Source organism: Rhipicephalus microplus, unplaced genomic scaffold (genome assembly GCF_043290135.1).
Source record: "Rhipicephalus microplus isolate Deutch F79 unplaced genomic scaffold, USDA_Rmic scaffold_14, whole genome shotgun sequence".
NCBI lineage: Eukaryota > Metazoa > Arthropoda > Arachnida > Ixodida > Ixodidae > Rhipicephalus > Rhipicephalus microplus.
In genome coordinates, this window is record NW_027464587.1 from 31105481 (window position 1) to 31124120 (window position 18640).

At 45.8% G+C, this 18640-nt stretch overlaps 1 protein-coding gene across 1 annotated transcript in view; it reads right to left on the bottom strand.

The window, feature by feature from the left end:
- Positions 1 to 2530, bottom strand: part of LOC142784398 (uncharacterized) — a 28436-nt gene extending 25906 nt beyond the window's left edge. The window contains exon 1 of the mRNA XM_075882767.1: positions 2160 to 2530. Coding sequence (XP_075738882.1) covers positions 2160 to 2530 — 371 coding nt within the window. The remainder of the gene's footprint in view (positions 1 to 2159) is intronic.
- Positions 2531 to 18640: the final 16110 nt, after the last annotated feature.

The window sequence follows — 18640 nt, forward strand, 5'->3', positions numbered from 1 at the left end:
CTTCGTCTTGTTGCTTCGTTTTGCTTCGTCTCGCGGCTTGGGTTGTTGTGTGTTGTCGTCGTCGTAGATGATGTGCTGTCGTCATATATGGTCGTCGGTGGAGGGTCTTCAGTTTTTCCTCTTGAAGCAACCTCACCTCCAAAGGTTGCTGGTTTTAGATTCCCCTACGGGGGCTTGGGGACCTTCTTCGTTCGTTGTTGCTGCGGTTCGGTGACGTGAAGCGTGGGGATGGTGGTGATGGAGAACGGCTGGACAAGTACTCTGTATGGCGCAAGTAGTCTTCGATTGTCGGAGGTCGTTGTCCAGGGCGTGGCCGTGGTGCCTGAGATGAGAAGCCATGCAGTCCCATCCACCTATAGGGGCAGTGTCGAAGAATGTGGCCGGCCTCACCGCAGTGAAAGCATAGGGGACGGTCGTCGGGAGTTCTCCAGGTGTCGCATTTTCTTTGGCTCGGGCGTCTCTCGTTATGTAGGGTGGGCGGGTGAGGGCGGACGGCTGCTTGTGGCTGCAGCGTACCGTCGAGGACTGGGCTCTTTTCGTCGGGGGGGCCTAGTGTTCACTGCAGCGGCGTAAGTCATTGCTTCGGCCTCTGTTCGTGTCGTCGCTGATGAAGAGCCAAGCGCCTGCTGGACTTCATCACGCATTATGTCCAAGAGAGATGCTCCTTGGGGGGGCTGGGGCGTAGGAGGTAGCAATCGGCGTAGTTCTTCCTTAACCACTTCTCGAATAGCTTCCCGCAGGTCGTTGGTGGTTAGCCCACCTCGAATCGGTTCCGAGTAGAGCGTGCTGAGCTGAAACGGGCGGTTGTATTGCCGAGTCCGGGCGTCCAGGGTCCTTTCTATGGTGTGCGCTTCTTCAGTAAATTCGGCGACTGTTTTAGGAGGGTTCCTTATGAGACCGGCGAAAAGCGACTCCTTCACCCCTCGCATTAGGTATCCGACTTTTTTGTCTTCGGTCATGTCTTGGTCCGCTCGCCTAAAAAGACGTTTCATTTCTTCGACGTACACGTTTAGGGTCTCGTTGGGCTGTTGGGTACTCGATTTTAGCAGCAGCTGGGCCCTTTCTTTTCGCATAATGCTGGTGAAGGTCCTGAGCAACTCATTCTTCAGAAATTCCCAGGTGGTCAGTGTGGTCTCATGGTTTTCATACCACGTTTTGGCGGGGCCGTCCAGGGAAAAGTAAACGTATCGCAGCTTCATTTCTTCATCCCACCTGTTTATGGTAGCCACGCGCTCGAATTGGTCGAGCCATTCTTCTGGGTCTTCAGCGGCATAACCATGGAAAGTTGGGGGCACCCGCGGCTGCTGCAGCATGACAGGGGTAGGTGATTGCGGGGTGCTCATGGTGGCTGTGGAAGTGTCCTTTCGTGGTCGCGTGGGGTCCGGTAGCGGTCCCAGCTCAGGTGGCAGGTTTCGGAGGCGGCGACTGCTTCGAGTATCTGTGTCTTCAGCGTCCTCGTTCTCTGCAGTGGCTGTTTTAAGGTCGTTTTTGTGCATACCCCGCATCTCCACCAGATGTCACGTAAGAGTGAGGCCCGAAGACAGGAGACCGGGAGGTTAGTAGAAATAGAAGGAGATCCGTTTATTTGGCGGACTTGCGCCCACTAAAGGAACAACAGACACACCGGCTTAGCGGGAGGCGAACAGCGCGCTCGACTGCCGTCGGGTAACAGAAAATGTCCCACTGGAACGCAAGGCGCGTTCGACGGCCGTCGGGTAACAGAAATGTCCTACTGAACGCAAGGCACGTTCACCATCCGAGATACAGTCGCCGTAGCGTCTGGCGCTATCTCGTTATCAACGAATGGTCGACGTGCGGGCCATGATCTTCGCAGATGAGTCGTGGTATCGGCATGCGCAACACTATCCGCAATACACCTCGCGGCAATATGTTTTTAAGTCTCTCACCACGAGCACTGGTTTGGATCGTATAACAATTTTCATATCATTTTGGGTAGGGGCGTCGCACGTGAGCGTTGGCGGCCTCTCATGGCACCCGACGCGTCACGTCTACACCCGTGCGCCCGCTCAGGCGTTCCGTAACTGCCACTCGCGTTCCTCTCGCTGTCTCTGAAGCTGCTGTCTGCCAGAGACGCTAAGTCATTAGTTGTTCTTTTTGTGAGATTTAGTGATAAAGTTTGCTGAAAATCACCAACTTGCCTGGGATCTTCCATGGCCCACGCTTGCTTTCTTAGTCTCTTACGTTCGCGTAATGAAAGAGGAAGCTGCCACTGACCGTCTTTCGCCTCGTCATCAGCTCCCTTTGATGCTTCATGGTGTTCGCTCGCGTCGCCGCTGGCTGACTCCACTTGTATCGCCTCGTCAGACGATGGGGAGTATTTGACGAAATCTTCTGCAGAGCCCAGTTCTGTGCTCAAATCTTGATCTTCCGTGTCTACGGCTTCCTTTGCCGTTACCTGGTCGTCGTCCGTTGGTTTATTGGCTGCTGCATTGGCACGCCCAGGAGAGTTGCTGGTAGTCGATGCACTGCTCCCCGGTCCGCCGCTAGTCCTAGCCTGGCGGCCGAGCATGCCAGGTCCTTTGTCACTTCAGAAGGGAAGAAATCGGTTTCGTTGTCCCGATAACTTGGTGTCAAAATGATCACGTCATACTTCCAGACACACTCTGCGTTTGCTTTAAAGAAGCCACGAAGTTTAACGCAAGAACAGGCAACATGTTGAGGAGCCGACACGAACGCGTCCGATCCGCTCGACGCCACCTAGCGTCTCAAGCTACACTAGAAGCTAGCGGCCAAGTCGGCATAATGTATTTTCGTGCCAAAGGAAAATAATCATAAAAAGCAGTTTACGGAAGGTGACGCAATTCCTGGCAAAAGCATGAAATAAACTTCGGAAGCACCACTGGAAGACCAAGCATTGGTGATAAAGTCAGACTGGCCAATATGAATCGACTTGGAGCTGATACAAGAACTAATTAACAAAAAGTGTGTACTTAAACTGTTTGTAATAGTGTTCTCCGACGTCAGTCGTAACTGTTGAGGCACAGAGGATGTTTAATATTGTGTAGAAGAAGACGGGTGCCACTATCATTATTAGGACAAGATCAAATTAGTGTATTTGGAATAAAGAAGATGTAGCATCTATGGAGGTAGACGTTGGGATTTGCCGAGGGGATGGTGGCTCATCCTCTTCCCAAGAATCGCTAGAAAAGGGCACCTCGGCCCACTTCTAGTAATCGACAAGCGTAATTGCATACTCTGCAATTACGCTTGTCGACTAGCATAAGAAGTGGCGTGCAATAATGTGGCACACTTTCAAAGGGGCTGATAATAATAATGGCCAGCTTCAGTCACGACTCATCTGGAAAAAGGACTGGTTGCAATGAAGAAGTCGCCCCTTTGGTTTTTTTTTCGCGGCCTCGCACATGCTGCACCTCTGGTTCGATATTTACACTTGGCAGTTTATCACCTGCCACCAATACTTTTTTGAAGCTGAAGGAAACCGCGAAGAGAGACAGGAGAGAGCGCAGACTACAGACTGTTTACTGCCATTTCATGAAAGCAATATACATTCATGTAACAATAGGCTACCGCGATGCGCGCGAATTCAGGTTTCTAACGCAGAGGTGCCACAAACAGCCGTGGCAGAACACTTCAAATGTAACGGATGTCACAATCTAAACTGCATATTCGCAAGGCGTAGACTTTTATTTTATCCACTTACTTTTTATGTTTATCTTTTTACTGCATGAAGCAACTTCAATGACATGAACACATAAAACAAGTACCGTAAAAGGTTCTTTTAAAACATTGAAGTAGTACTGGACACTGACAAGAAAAAAGAAAACAACAGTTTTAAGGTGACCCTTAGCCAGTAACAAATGAGGAAAACCATGAAGGATTTCGCCGAGAGGATCAAAAACATAAAACCTTATTAAAACATCATGTAGCATTGCATGAAAAATAAAACAGGAGAAACAAGTTTGCACTCATCAAAAGGTCAACAACAACAAAAAAAGAAAACCCTGCAAGCTGTTACCCACAACATTAAACATGGTCGTGTAGGAAGACTAATTTCCTGTCCGAAATTAAGACTGATGGCATGGTTATGCATTTGTCATTATTTCCTGACAAAATACGCTTCAGTATTCTCCTTTTTGATTTTTTCGCGTGCATTAGCCATGACTGACACATGCTCTAATCAGGCAGTGCATCCACGTGTCCTACAGTGAAAAGCCAAGTGGCCATCATTTTTTCCCTTTACTGCCCACTGCGATTACGCATACGTTAGTTGAGGCATCGCCCCGTCTGACCTATGTAGACTCTTCTACATGACAAAGGGATCAACGCGATGATGCTCGGGGAGTCACGACAGTACATCTGCTACTTGATTTTTCGACCCCTTGCGGTACTTTACCGTATCTTTTACCATTATGGGCACTCTTTCTAACTTGCCACCCGCAAAAGACGCCTCCGTGGCCCCTGAGCTGACAGTTATGCTTCAGTGTGAAATGACGTCCCCACATGTACACGTGCCACGTCTCGCACGCCCATACACATGACAGTGCTCCCGTTCTTCTAGGGAGTGCTTCGTCTTTGCTGGTGACAGCACTCGAGATGCAAAGGCGATCATGTGCCGTTCTTGTCCCTTTAATTGTTGTAAAACTGCTCCTAGGCCGCAGTTGGAAGTGTCAGTGAGCACTCCTGGAACGGACGCATCAAAGTTTAGAGGTATAGTGTTGGATGCAAATGCATTTTTACCCAATTAAAACTGGCATCATACTCGCCAGATCATATGAATCACTGCCCCCTTTTCAGAAGAACATGCATTTTTTCAATGGTGTCATCAAAGTTTGAAATGAACCTCGCGTAGTATTCAACCGGTCTCCAAAGATCGTAGGCCTGCTGTGTCAGTAGGCACCTGCGAGTCTTGCATGAAAGCTACCTTTTCTTCGAGTGGAACAATACCTTTTGCATTTACCATGTGGCACCGAAACGAACGTTCCTGCGTATCGAATAATCATTTTTATTTCTGCGAAATTTACTTTGTGCTCTTTTCAGCTCTTCCAAAAGTGAATAATACCTAAATGTAGAAAAAAACGCTGCTGCATCGCGGTAGAATTTTGAACATCATACTTTCAAATGCAAAGGGTGTGAAAGCACATGCGTTTATTATTATTATTTATTATTTATTATTTATTTTACCCTCAGGGTACACAGTATATTTCAGAGGGGAAGGGCATGCCCAACAATGAAAAAAAAAACAAGGAATACAAAGCAAATGGCATAAAAATGTTGTCACTAATTGGGGTACAAAGAACGGAAGGAGCCTAAGTTTTGTTGCAAATGGTTGCGCTGTGGATCCGTCGATCCGGTGTGTAGACCGAGGCCCCGGTTGCGAGGAGGGAATTCTCAAAGATACGAAGCCAATGTGGCCACGCAACTGCAGGACGGCCAGGCGTGGTGAGGAACGGGAGTGGTAAGGCAAGCCCCGACATATTTATGAACACTGATGCAGCAAAATCACCGATGAAAATTATGCTTCCCGAAACCGTCCCCCCTATCCCGATGCAGTGGCGCGCCGCTGAAGTGATCGAGCAACCAACAAAACCAAAGATTTTTTATTCAGACGTGCACATGCTTTTATACATAGACGACACTAGTGCCATCAGAAGCAGTGGTCAGTAAATCTAAATGAAATATGCAACAAACCATTGTTCTCTTAGATAGGCCAAAAGAAGAAGAGATGAGTTGCATAGAAGAGATGAGCGCTACACTGATGAACTTGGTTGACCGTTAAAAAAATCACAGTGTTGCCTCAAAGGCGAAGCAATGAACGCGATAGCAACAAATTTGAAGGTCACGCGCAAAATGGCAAGCATATTGAAACGTGCCCCGCATTTCCTACGCACAAATTACGCACGAAACGTATTCACAGGTACATATGAACGCGATTAAGCGTCTTGGTTGTTACTTTGATGTGTCTAAAAGCGTGTTGTTTGCGCGAACGGAGATTGTGCAACGATTGCAGTGACCTTTGTGCACACGTTAACTACAACACAATCATCCCGGTGAAGACTTAAGGACAGCCAAGACATACGATGCTGCCAACCGCGAGATAAGGCGTGCGAGTGTTCGTTAAGGGGCTTTACAACTACCTGTTTCTCTCCGCAAGGCAAAGTATGCGTGGGCACGCGCCAAGGCGCACTCAATGCGCCATCTTGCTGGTGTCTGAAAGCACAATAGTCCCCCTCTCCCGACACACCCATTGCCAGCGGTAAGGGATAATTAAAAATACTTTGCTGTTTTAACGTAGAAGGACGTGCTCCTCGGTGGCTCAGTAGTTAACACCCCACACTCAATATGCTGTGGTTCCAAGTTCAGTTCCTCGCGCCAAAGTCTTTGTATGGACTATATATATATATATATATATATATATATATATATATATATATATATATATATATATATATATATATTGTAACGACGAGAAATAAGAGACAACGCCTTTGCTGCAGGCCGGCTGTTCTTATTCTGCTTCGTCTTCCTCGGCTTCCGTCACCCTGCCTGCGCCCTTGCCTGAGCCCCACTATTTATTATCATTACACTCGGCCCCGACTGCGAGCCTCGTGGGTTACCGACAATGTCTCCGGTGGGCGGCATTGACTATTCCGGGGTGGCCGGGCTCGGCCAAGCTGGTATTTCACATGGAAGTTTGTTGAAGGAGATTCCGGAGGACGACACTGGCTGTGACGTGATGGTCGGTGCAGGCGTCGTCCACGATGGGGCCAACGCTGTTGACTTGGACAAGATGCCGCTAGCAGGAGATACAGACTCCTGCAAAGTGGCCGCGTTGGTTTAATCTCGTCGGTTTGAGCATCCTGTCGCAGTCGTGTTACAAATGCTGGAAATAGTCCACGCTGCACCGTCACCTGCTGCACTGAGCGTCGACGCCTGCGTTGCTTGCGGTGTGGCAAGGGGCGTCGGGGTGTCTTTGTAGTCATCTGAGAGCCGAGTTCAGGTTGCAGCTTGAGAGGCAACGCGTGCTCTTGCAGCACTGCCTTTGTCGGACTCATGCTCAAGCTGCTTATTCCTATAGTTTCACGTGCAGTAGAGCCTTCATTGTCAGATGACCTGTCACTAACCGGAAGTATTACCTTCTCTGGTAGGTCTTTGCTGACAGTGACTTTGAAGGAGGCGGCGCTTAGCGTGTGGCAGACGTCCGCACACTCGGCCACAGACTGACGTGATATCAGGAGATGTCGCTTCGAAGTGAGGGTCAACACTGTAGGGTTGTTCGTCCCAGGGTAGGTGGTTAAATTGGCTGTCGGGAAGCTGCAAAATACAGCTGAAGCCGCGAGGGTGGTCTCCTTCTGGGATCTATTCTCGGTAGCGGTCGCGTAAGACTGGGTGGTCGTGGAGAGGTGATGGTGACTCCGTCCAAAAGCAGCTATGAGCTTGTCACTCCAGTCCACCCAGGATGTCTGTCGCACGCCTTCGTATCGATGCCAAGCCGCGGCAGCATTCCGAAGGCGGTCTATGGCCATGCCCCACTTCTTTTGGTCCGTCCACGCTGCGTGATCTCCGACAGCGTTGACGGTTGCCACCCATTCCTTGGCATCGTCCTGGAAGCCGCGAAACTCCGGTAGCTCGAAGGAAATCGGCGATGGCGGGACTGCGGGCAAAACTCCGAAATGTGCCCACGCCAAGCAGTTCACTTGCTCTGATACCTCCGTGAGAGAACGCCCGAGATTGCGACGGTTCTCGGGCGAGCTTACCTCGAAGTTTTGTGAGGCGGCCGCAGCCAACATGGCATTGAGTGCGCACAATGTTGGCAAGATGGCAGGACATAGCTGGGAGCTCGACGCTATGAGGGCGTTGGTCGTGACGCGGAGTTGCGCGATGGTATGCTGCAGCTCCGCTGCGCTGTCGTGTGATCCGCACGAAGAGCCAAGGCCCGCCTCTGCGGAGGATACAGTGACTGCGGTACTCGAGGTGGTACAATTGCTGACCAAGGACGCGTGGACGGCGTCCCTTGGAAATCCAGCTGTGGTAGGAATCGTGGACATGGGTTCCAGGGCGCTGGAAGCGTCAACGACGTTCCCAGGCAAGCGGAACCCGTGTGATGAGTTGTGACCTGGTACTGTGGCGTAGATGAAGCGGTCTTGCGCCGCCGGGTAGGCCTCGACGCCGTACACGGTGGGTGCTTGAAGCGCCGACAGGTTGCCAGGTATGGAGGAGGCATGTACGCCATCCCTAGGTGAGAGAGGCCCGTGCGCATGGTTGCCGCGACGTGTCGCGTCCCAGGACAAGTTTCCCGGAACCACAACGGAGGCCTGGACGCCATCCGTCGGTGCTGGGATCGATGCTGGCCGCGACGGACGCCTTGCGGGTTCCATCAGCGAAGAAGCGTGACGGCGTTCCTTATCGTGAACTGGTACCGGTAACGGGTGCTGGAGCCGCCGAGGAGGCCTTGACGCCGTCCCCGAACGGTGGTGTCAGTAAACAGCTGCCGAGGAGGGCTTGACGCCGTCCTCAAGCGACGCTTACCGCGGCTGCACGTCGGCGGGCGTTCTGGATGACGAAACCGAGACGTAAGCCGTTTTCTTCGTCGACTGCGCCATTGTAACGACGAGAAATAAGAGACAACGCCTTTGCTGCAGGCCGGCTGTTCTTATTCTGCTTCGTCTTCCTCGGCTTCCGTCACCCTGCCTGCGCCCTTGCCTGAGCCCCACTATTTATTATCATTACAATATATATATATATATATAAGTGTGTGTGTGTGTGACGTGTGACGCTACAAAATGGAGACACGTCGTGGTCCAGATGCGTTTATTCTAATGCACGCGCACTTCCTCTTCGTCGGCTTCTCCTAGAATCACCTTGTTAATGCGTCACACTTCCCCCTCCCCTCAAAAAAGTCCCAGTTCAGAAGGTACAAAATAACGCTGCAGTTTGCTAACATGCACAATGTCAGAGTTTCTACGTAAGGGTAGCACGGAGTAGTTGATCTCATTGTGCACTGTTGAGACCTTGCGTAGAATCTTGCAGGGACCTTCCATGATGGAACTCAGTTTGCCATTGTTGGGATGCCATGGTGTCTCGTAAAGGACAAAGTCACCGACTTGAAACTCAATCGGAAGAAATTTTCCATCATAAATGACTTTGTTCTTATTGTGGTAGGCGATAGATTTGGTAACTGCAGTTTATCGCGCTTCTTCGACAGTTTCTTCTCGTTGTTCCAGTGCAGTTGGATAAGGGGGAATTCCATACATCAGGAAGGAAGGTGCGTAGCCGGTCATTTCGTGGGGTGTTCTCTTGTATTCGTCAATTACCTCCGGAAGCAGCTTAGTCCAAGATTTCTGCAGTTCGTCAATGATCTTACAATTAAGTCTCGTTACGATAGTCTGGTTTGTCCGCTCGTTCATGCCGTTGCATTGTGGATGATGAGATGAGGTGAATAGTTGGTGTATACGATTATGTTTTAAAAACTGCTTGAATTTTCCTGCGGTAAATCCTGTTCCATGATCTGAGAAGAGCTTCTGCGGTTTTCCTGAAGAAAAAATTATTTTTAAGCATGAAATGTAGACGTCGCTGTTTTCACTTTTATGAGCAAACGCCCATACGTAGCGAGTCGCATGATCAATAACCAAGTGGTGTATAAACCTTTTTGACGAGCCATATCCAGAAAATTGTCTAATGGTGTCTATTGCAAAAAGGTCGAAGGGCTCTTCAGCTGGAGGCAGTGATTCAAGCGTCCCAAACTTTTTGTTTTCGTCTTCTGGCATCTCTGGCATGTATCACAATGCCGAATGTAAGTGGAAACATCGGTTACCATATGCGGCCAATAATATTGCGGAGACAGGAGTGATAGCGTCTTCTTCAATCCGACATGCCCAAAATGTTGATGTGCATTCTTCAGATGGGTTGGGCGTAGTTCATGGGGCACGTATATTTTCCGTAGTCCTTTTCTTTTAACGATGATGATGTTATTTTCCAATGAGTGCGTTCCTTTTGGACGCTCATTATTGCATCGCTGAAGGTCGTCGTGTGATAGAAGATTAATTATTGAGGCTCTGGAGAGCGCATCTGCTTCGACATGAGCCCTTTTTATGTTTGATGTTCACATCATACATTGACAGTTTCAAAGACCACCGGAAGAGACGAGCTTGAGGATTTTCAACATTCTTCAGTCACTGGAGTGCAGAGTGATCTGTTACAACAGTGAATGGCTTTCCATGAAGGTAGCGATGCCATTTATCCATGGTATCTACAATGGCAAGACATTCTCTTTCTGCAATAGCATAGTTTACCCCGTGCTTAAGTAGTTTGTGGGAATAGTAAGCAACAGGATGTTCTTTGCCTTTGTAACCAGGTTGTTTCAGCACTGCACCGATGCCTTCACGAGATGCGTCACAGTACACAGTACATGGTCTCGAAGGGTCGTATATGCGAAGCACCGGTTGTTCAGTTATGCGCTCCTTCAGTTCACGAAAGGCTTGCTCGCATGCTTCTGTCCACACCCACTTGCTGCCTTTGTGGAGTAGTTTTGTGATTGGAAGAGAGATATCGCTGAAGTGGGGGATGTACTGACGGTAGGTGTTTACAGTGCCCAGAAAACGCTGGAGATCTTTTTCTCGTTTTGGTGTCGGAAATTTGAGTATGGCAGCCACATTACTTTGCTTAGGTGTCACTGTTCCTTGTGAAATTTTGTGGCCCAGGTATTCAATGCTGCAGCGTGCAAATTGGCACTTTTTTCGTTTGAGTTTTATGTTCTCGGTTTTGAGAGCTTTCAATAGCGCCTCAAGGTGTCGTATATGATCATTGAATGTCTCTGAGTATACGACCACATCGTCAAAGTAATTAATAACATTGGTGAGCTGATGTTTCGCTATTATTGATTTTATGGCTCTTTAAAATGTAGCTGGAGTGTTCTTCAACCCAAACGGCATTACCAACCACTCAAAATGACCATCAGGCGTGACAAATGCAGTTTTCCGAACATCGTCAGGATGAATTTGGAAATGCCAGTGTCCCGACGTTACCTCCAACGTAGTGAAAAACTCCGCCTTTCCCAAGTGGTCAAGTATATGATCTATACGTAGAATTGGTTGAAAGTCGAGTACCGTTATGGCATTGATTTTCCGGTAGTCAATACATAGACGAGCGCGTCCTTCACCTTTCTTTTCGGCTAAAATGACAGGTGCGGCGTAGGGCGACAATGAAGGCCTCACAACACTTTGCTTGAGGAGAGCGTTAACTTGTTTGTTTATCTCCACTTTGTTTGCCTGTGAACATCGGTATGGTGCTCCACAAATAGGGACAGCATTCGTAAGTGCGCTCCTATGTTTCTCAGTAGTGATGCACCCAATATCTGTCTGAGATTTCAAAAATATCTCGTCATACTTGCTTAAAAGAGAGTCGAGCGCCAAAGACTCATGCTCTGATAAGTTTTTTGAAGTCAGGGTTCGCATCAGCGGGGCTTGAATGGTTTTCTTTCTATTGTGATGCAGAAGGTTCATATTCTCACGTGCTTGTGTCACTGATTTGCTTTCCAGATTTACAGAAAGATTGAAGTATGAAGCGCTGTCTAGGCCAAGAATTAATTGCGTTCTCATGCCTCGCAGCACTTGTGCATAAACTTTCTTTATGACGTTTCCAATTTGTAACTGAATGTTTACGTGACCCAAAGTTCGAATGCTTGATGCAACTCGCTGGACCATAATGCTGGAGTCTCTCATCAACTGAAGTTTTAGCTGTTTGTACACATCCTCGCTTATACAAGTAATTGTTGCTCCTGTATCGAGAATCGCATTTACTGGCTTTCCGTTGATGAGAGCACTGAAGTGTATTAATGAAACTCTGGGTTGCCCTCCTCGTTTCCCCGTTCAGTATCAATAGCGGATACATTGCCGCGGCACGGACATTCGTTGTGCCAGTGAAACTGTCGTGGGAAACCAGCAGCTGAGCAATATCTACATTCGTTTTGCGGGGCACGCGGTTGAGGAGTTATTGTCGGTTGCTGCGGTCTGCTGAAGAGACGTGGAGCTCTTGATGCGATACTAGCGTTATGAGTAAAGAAAGCTCCTCTCACCCGTTTTAAAGATGTCTCGACCCGTTGAGCAGCGGTGAGCCACTCTAATGACGAGTTGAAAGACAGTCCGGCGAGTGCCAGTTCCACATCAGGAGGAAGACCATCAGTCAGTCCTGAAATGATGTGGCACTCTTTCAGGTCAGCCAAGAAACCCAGTCGCTTTTTCTCGTCGTAGTAGTTCTTGATGGTCTGCCCTCATTTCAGTCGGTAGTGAATGAAGAGACGGAAGGCATCTCCGTCAGTCGTAGCAAAGCGGGCTTGCATGTCGCGCTTGATATCGTCCCAAGTTGTCTCGTCGTTGCCGAAAATCTCTGTCAGGTACCACTTGAACGCTTCCCCTTCAATGTATTCGTTGAAGTGACTGACCCGATCGTGGCGAGTCCATGACGCCTCGGCTGCCTTCATGTCGGAAAGAAGAGGCCACTTGTCAATGGGGACGTCTCCTAGTGTTCCCTTGAACTTCTGTATGTTGAGCGGAGGCTTTGGCTTAGCAATGGCACATTGATGAGGTTGATCCTGTCGACATGTGTGACGCTACAAAATGGAGACACGTCGTGGTCCAGATGGCATGCGTTTATTCTAATGCACGTGCACTTGCTCTTCGTCGGCTTCTCCTAGAATCACCCTGGTAATGCGTCACACTATATATATATATATATATATATATATATATATATATATATATATATATATATATATATATATATATATGGTGGGGTGATATTCAATGGATCCGGTGGAAAATGCAGTATAAAAAGAGGTCGACAAACGTGCGAAAAAACACTAGTTTTACTAACGTTTCGGCAAGTGGGCCTGCCTTCGTCGGAGTGAATCACTCCGACGAAGGCAGGCCCACTTGCCGAAACGTTAGTAAAACTAGTGTTTTTTCGCACGTTTGTCGACCTCTTTTTATACTGTATATATATATATATATATATATATATATATATATATATATATATATATATATATATATAATCTCGCTGGTGTCTGAAAGCACAATAGTCCCCCTCTCCCGACACGCCCATTGCCAGCGGTTAGAGATAATTAAAAATACCTTGCCGTTTGCACGTAGAAGGACGGGCTCCTCGGTGGCTCAGTGGTTAACGCCTCGCACTCAACATGCTGCAGTGGTTCCAAGTTCAGTTCCTCGCGCCGAAGTTTTTTTATGGACTTTTTATGCATTTATTCTATTGTACGCACACTTGCTCTTCGTCGGCTTCTCCTAGAATCACCCTGTTAATGCGTCCCACGATATATATATATATATATATATATATATATATATATATATATATATATATATATATATATATATATATATATATATATATATATATATATATATATATATATATATATATATAATATACGGCGAGTGACGGTGACGCCGGCAGCAAACTCCAACTGAGAGTGTCCATATAGCTGCTATCAAAATAAAAAGCCCGACAAAATTTGATCTAACTCAATAACGGTACCCATGCCCGGTTAAACTATCGTCCCACATAAATTGTGTGTTTGGCATGTTGGTTAGATGCAGTAGAAAAAAGCAGCGCAAAAGACGAGGCGCCACGAAAGATAAGCATGTGCGCGGCATTATAATAGAGCTTTATTTGCCAAAAACGGACAATATATAGCTGTGCAATGTACCAACACGAATATTACAAACAATGATAATAAATCAGCCTATCAGCGCCATGAATGTGCACCATGCATGTTGCGCGTACGGCAGTTCTAAATGTAATCGTTTGAATTGCTCATGAAGCAGCCGAAAGCCTTCTCGCTGGCTGGCAACGTGTAGGTCATTACTTATTTATTTATTTATCTATTTATTTGTTTATCTTTTATACCATAAAGGCCCATTCGGGCATTACATAGAGGGGGGTAGTTACAATACAGCAGGGTTATGTGGCTGGCAACGTGTGCGTCATTAGGTCTTCCTTCGGTAGGGCTCAATGAGCATGTTTATTGACACATTTTAACAAGTGTTTCGAAATTGAAAACGCTTTGGCTTCGTGGAAAAAAGCGCATTGATGGATAAACGTAGTGTTGACATTTTGGGAGCGTTTACTTAGATAACAATGTTGCTAAACAAGTTTAAGTATTTCTTTCAAAATTCATTTTTTAGACACAAGCCACGAAGGAGCCACACTTCTAAAATAATGTATTATAAAATAAAATATTCGAAAAATTTAAGCTTCCCTTGATGAAGGGTTATTTGTCACACATTATTGGGCAGATGAGGCGGGTGCTATTTTTATTTTTTCCACGCACTGTGTGGGTCTAATAGAACGACTGTCGAGGAATTCACTGGAACTACCATGTTCCTGTTCAGTATTATTTGATACGAAATTTTGTGCAAATTTTCATTTTGTTTGTGCATGTGTCAGCTCATATCTACAAAAAATGAAAACTTTTTTGAAAGCATCTTCTGAGAAATTGAGAGCATTTTCTAAGAAAGCGCTTCTGTTCGTTTGATTCTTTGAATCTTTAAAAAAGTTAGGTTATTTAAGACGAACACTGTCCCAATCCCCCAAAAGCACTAAATTACTAATGTATAAAACACTGATTCGTCCTATACTTGACTACGCATGCCCCGTATGGAATCCACACAAGCAGGGTGAAATCGATAGAATTGAGGCCATTAAAAAAAAAAACTATCAGATTTATTTGCAACCGCTATGATCGCTACTTTTCACCTTCACTTGCCCTGTCTTCTCTTGAACTAACCACATTACGCATGCGCCGTCTAAAGGATTCTATGAAACTGCTTTACTGTTTTATTAACTCGGTCTATCGCATGTCCCACAATACCTACATCTCATTTGCCTCGCCGTCCACAACTAGAAGTAATCACCACCTTAATATCAAGCCTTACCATTGTCGTACTAACACATTCAAATTTAGTTTTTTTCCTTTCACTGCCGAAATGTGGAATCAACTGTCCGGTGATATTCGCTTCCTTCAGCTGGAAAACTTTTTACTTGCCCTTGCTGATTTGCGTTAAGTGTTCTTTTGTTTTATTGCTCTGTTGATCTGTTTGTTTGTTATTTTTTATTCTGTAAAGGCTCACTCCTGCCATAGCCCCAAATTGGGGGCTGCAGTATGTATAAATAAATAAATAAATAAATAAAAAAATAAATAATTTAGGTATCTAGTTTTCTTTGTAACCATGGCTTTCCAAACTTTACAATCTCATTCTCCTCTCCAAGGCTAACTTGAGCCTTGTCTTCTTCAGCAGTAGAACATCCATCTGGAGCTTGTGTCTCTCGCGCCTCATCACTGAGTCCTGCCCTAAAGCGTTTTGTATTATAATGCCAGCAGCCTTGACAGCATCAGCCGCACAGATGAAAATGCTTGATGCCTTGTTCTCCGCATGAGAGAAGTCACAATCATCGTTCACGCACTTGGAATTGTTTGGATAAACAATCTCTAGGTCATCATCACTGCCCTGTTCGAGGGCACTAGTTGGCTCATTTATTACCCCTTGCCTTTTGCGGGCTGGCGACAGCAGGAAGGCGTTGTTCGGTATGACTTCCGTCGGCTCTCCAGGCGAAGGTGTCGGTGGGCCATCCATGCAGCTAGGAATTTGTTGGTAAACAGGGCTTCGCCAACCGCTGTAGGTGGCGGGCGCATACACGGGCGAGTCGTCGTGATTGCCGGGATGCCACATTTCCGACTCATACACTTCGGTCGCATCTGAACTTTCCTCCAGAGTCGTCGGCGCCTCTTCAGAGCTATGATATGGAAAAAAGGCACCACGTTTCTTGTTAAAACTTAGTGCTAGCTGCTACTTTCACACACACACAATAATATGTATATATATATATATATATATATATATATATATATATATATATATATATATATATATATATATATATATATATATATATATATATATATATATATATCAGAATATTTGGCCAAACAAACAAGCCACATTTCATGCGCCCTCACATCGTACATTAAAGACACCACACATTTTCTTCGAGACATTGCAGGTCTGTGTGTGCAGAAAAAATCGTACTTGGTTAATCTTGATGTGTCCTCATTGTACACAAATATCCCTCACGATGACGGCATATCTGTATTAAGAACATGTACACATACAATAGGCTGCCTGACACCTCAGAGTTCTTTGTTATCACAACTTTGACGAAGATGGTCCTTGAAATAAGTTCATTTGAATTTAACCAAGTGTATTTTAGACAAATTAATGCGACCACCATGGGCCCCGAAACAGCACCAAAATATACTAAATTATTTATGGGAAAGCTAGAATGCGAATTTCCTTCACAAAGTTTCTTGAAACCACTCCTATGAAGAAGATACAAAGACATCTTTCTTATTTGAACTCACAGCGAGGACAAAGTTCTCAGCTTTATCGACACTTACAGCGCTGTTTCATCCAAACATAAACTTCACACACACCAACTCGCAAACAACATTCAATTTTCTTAATGTTACCGTAACGATAGAAGAAGACCTGTTGTCTACAACCCTATATCGCAAACCAACGAATCGACAGCAATACCTCTATTACCAGAGCGATCACCCACGCCACTGTAAAAACAGTATTTCCTTACAGCCAGGCTCAGCGGTTTAAGCAAATCTACTCAAGCGACACTGATCTTGACACGCTCATGGAAACTAAAACTTATGCTCAATAAACAAAAAAATCCCACATGTAATATATTACACCGTTCAGAAAGCTACAAAACTGAAGCGTGATGACTTATTTATGAAGCGACCTCCGGAAAAAAAACCCACGATGACAAAACTTTTGGTTAACTTACCGCACGAATTTCCTCAATGTGAAAAATGCGGCTGATTTACGTATCTGGGAATCGACGTTATGCGAAGCATGCGGAGGGAAGTTGACCGTGTTGGAATTTTGTTTTTAGAGCAACAAGTCACGAAATGATGCCGAATATATATATATATATATATATATATATATATATATATATATATATATATATATATATATATATATATATATATATATATATGTTGCACGCACAGACATATGTTAAAGAGTTGCAGATGTTTATAAAACTAATTGCTTGCATTTGCGCAGTGATGTGAATGAGAATATGCGTTCAGGAAAACCAGATGCTCGTATGAAGCGCTGATGCTGGCCCTGAACACTTCTACATAAATCAACTTCAGCGCATGGCACCTTACCACGATTGACGTTAGCTCGACGTAACGGCTTCATGAAAGGAGTAGATATGTGATGTCTATAAAATTGGATACGCAGTACTGCAACCACTATTGACGTTACACGAAGATTAGCGTTTATTCGAAAAGTAGTTCCAAGACCTGGCGTAGCTCTGTGGTAGAATGCTTGACTGCAACGCAGAAAACTTGCGCTCGATTTCTGATGGGACCGTGAAGTTCATTATTTGCGCTCGTCGGGGAGTCAGCGTTGCCAATGTCAGGCTTGTCTTAAGACTGACATTTATTCTATGCCTTAGTTGGGTTGACGCTACCAATGTAGGGTATTGCCTAATGCTAACGTGTTAAAATTGACCATGTGTGTTCTCGTCGTTCCTGGGTAGATACTAAGTGTAAATCACCTGTGGCACATACCCGCAAACCAGGGGCACATACCCACCCGTGTGTTTGTTCTGCTGTCTGACGGGAAGCGTTTGACGACGTACGCGACGGGATTGTGACATTATTCATCCTTTGACCAGCGCGTCATATTCGTCAAACTATCTTACCCTCTCAAGCTGATTTTGGTTCCTGCCAATTTATGGGGGTGATGACGAGAGCACCTAAACGTAAGCGGATAGATAGATAGATAGATAAATAAATAGATAGATAGATAGATAGATAGATAGATAGATAGATAGATAGATAGATAGATACGTTCAATGTCTCTGAAGTTCACTGAGAAATGCTTCGCATTTAAAAAAATCCTTCAACGACATGGCAACATTCTGGAACAAAGTGAACACCTAAAACTAAAACACGCATTCCCATCCACCCCTGGCGTCGTTTACCGACGACCATGCTACCTCAGAGGCACATTTGTCCACTCCAAATCAATACTTCATTCCCTAATAATTCATTCCAGCCTTGTGTAAAGTCACGATGTCTTGGACGTGAAGCGAAGGGAGAAACAGACAAAGCAACCAGCACACAATCCAAGTTTTCTATTAACAACGAGGAAACCTAACATGGGATTCCTATAATGTGGTACACCTACTCGAATGCAACATGTGCAGTATGCAGTACATCGAACAAACAGAAACACCATTTAGGATTCGTTTCAATATTCACAAAGCCCATGCAAAATCAGCCTTAAGTCTACCTCCACCAAAACATCTCAACCTTCCCGACCATGCATTCGACAAACTATCAGTAACATTCTTAGAAACGAGATTCAAATAAAACCGAGAACGCGAACAACGAGAGTAAAACATCATTCACCAATTGAACACCCTCTAAAAAGCAATAAGTTGGAATACGGGTACACTTCAAGATATTAATACATTAGAAAACAATAATGGCAATAATGGCAATAATAATTGAGTTCACGGCACTGCAGCTGCGACGGTCACTGGACAACTGAAA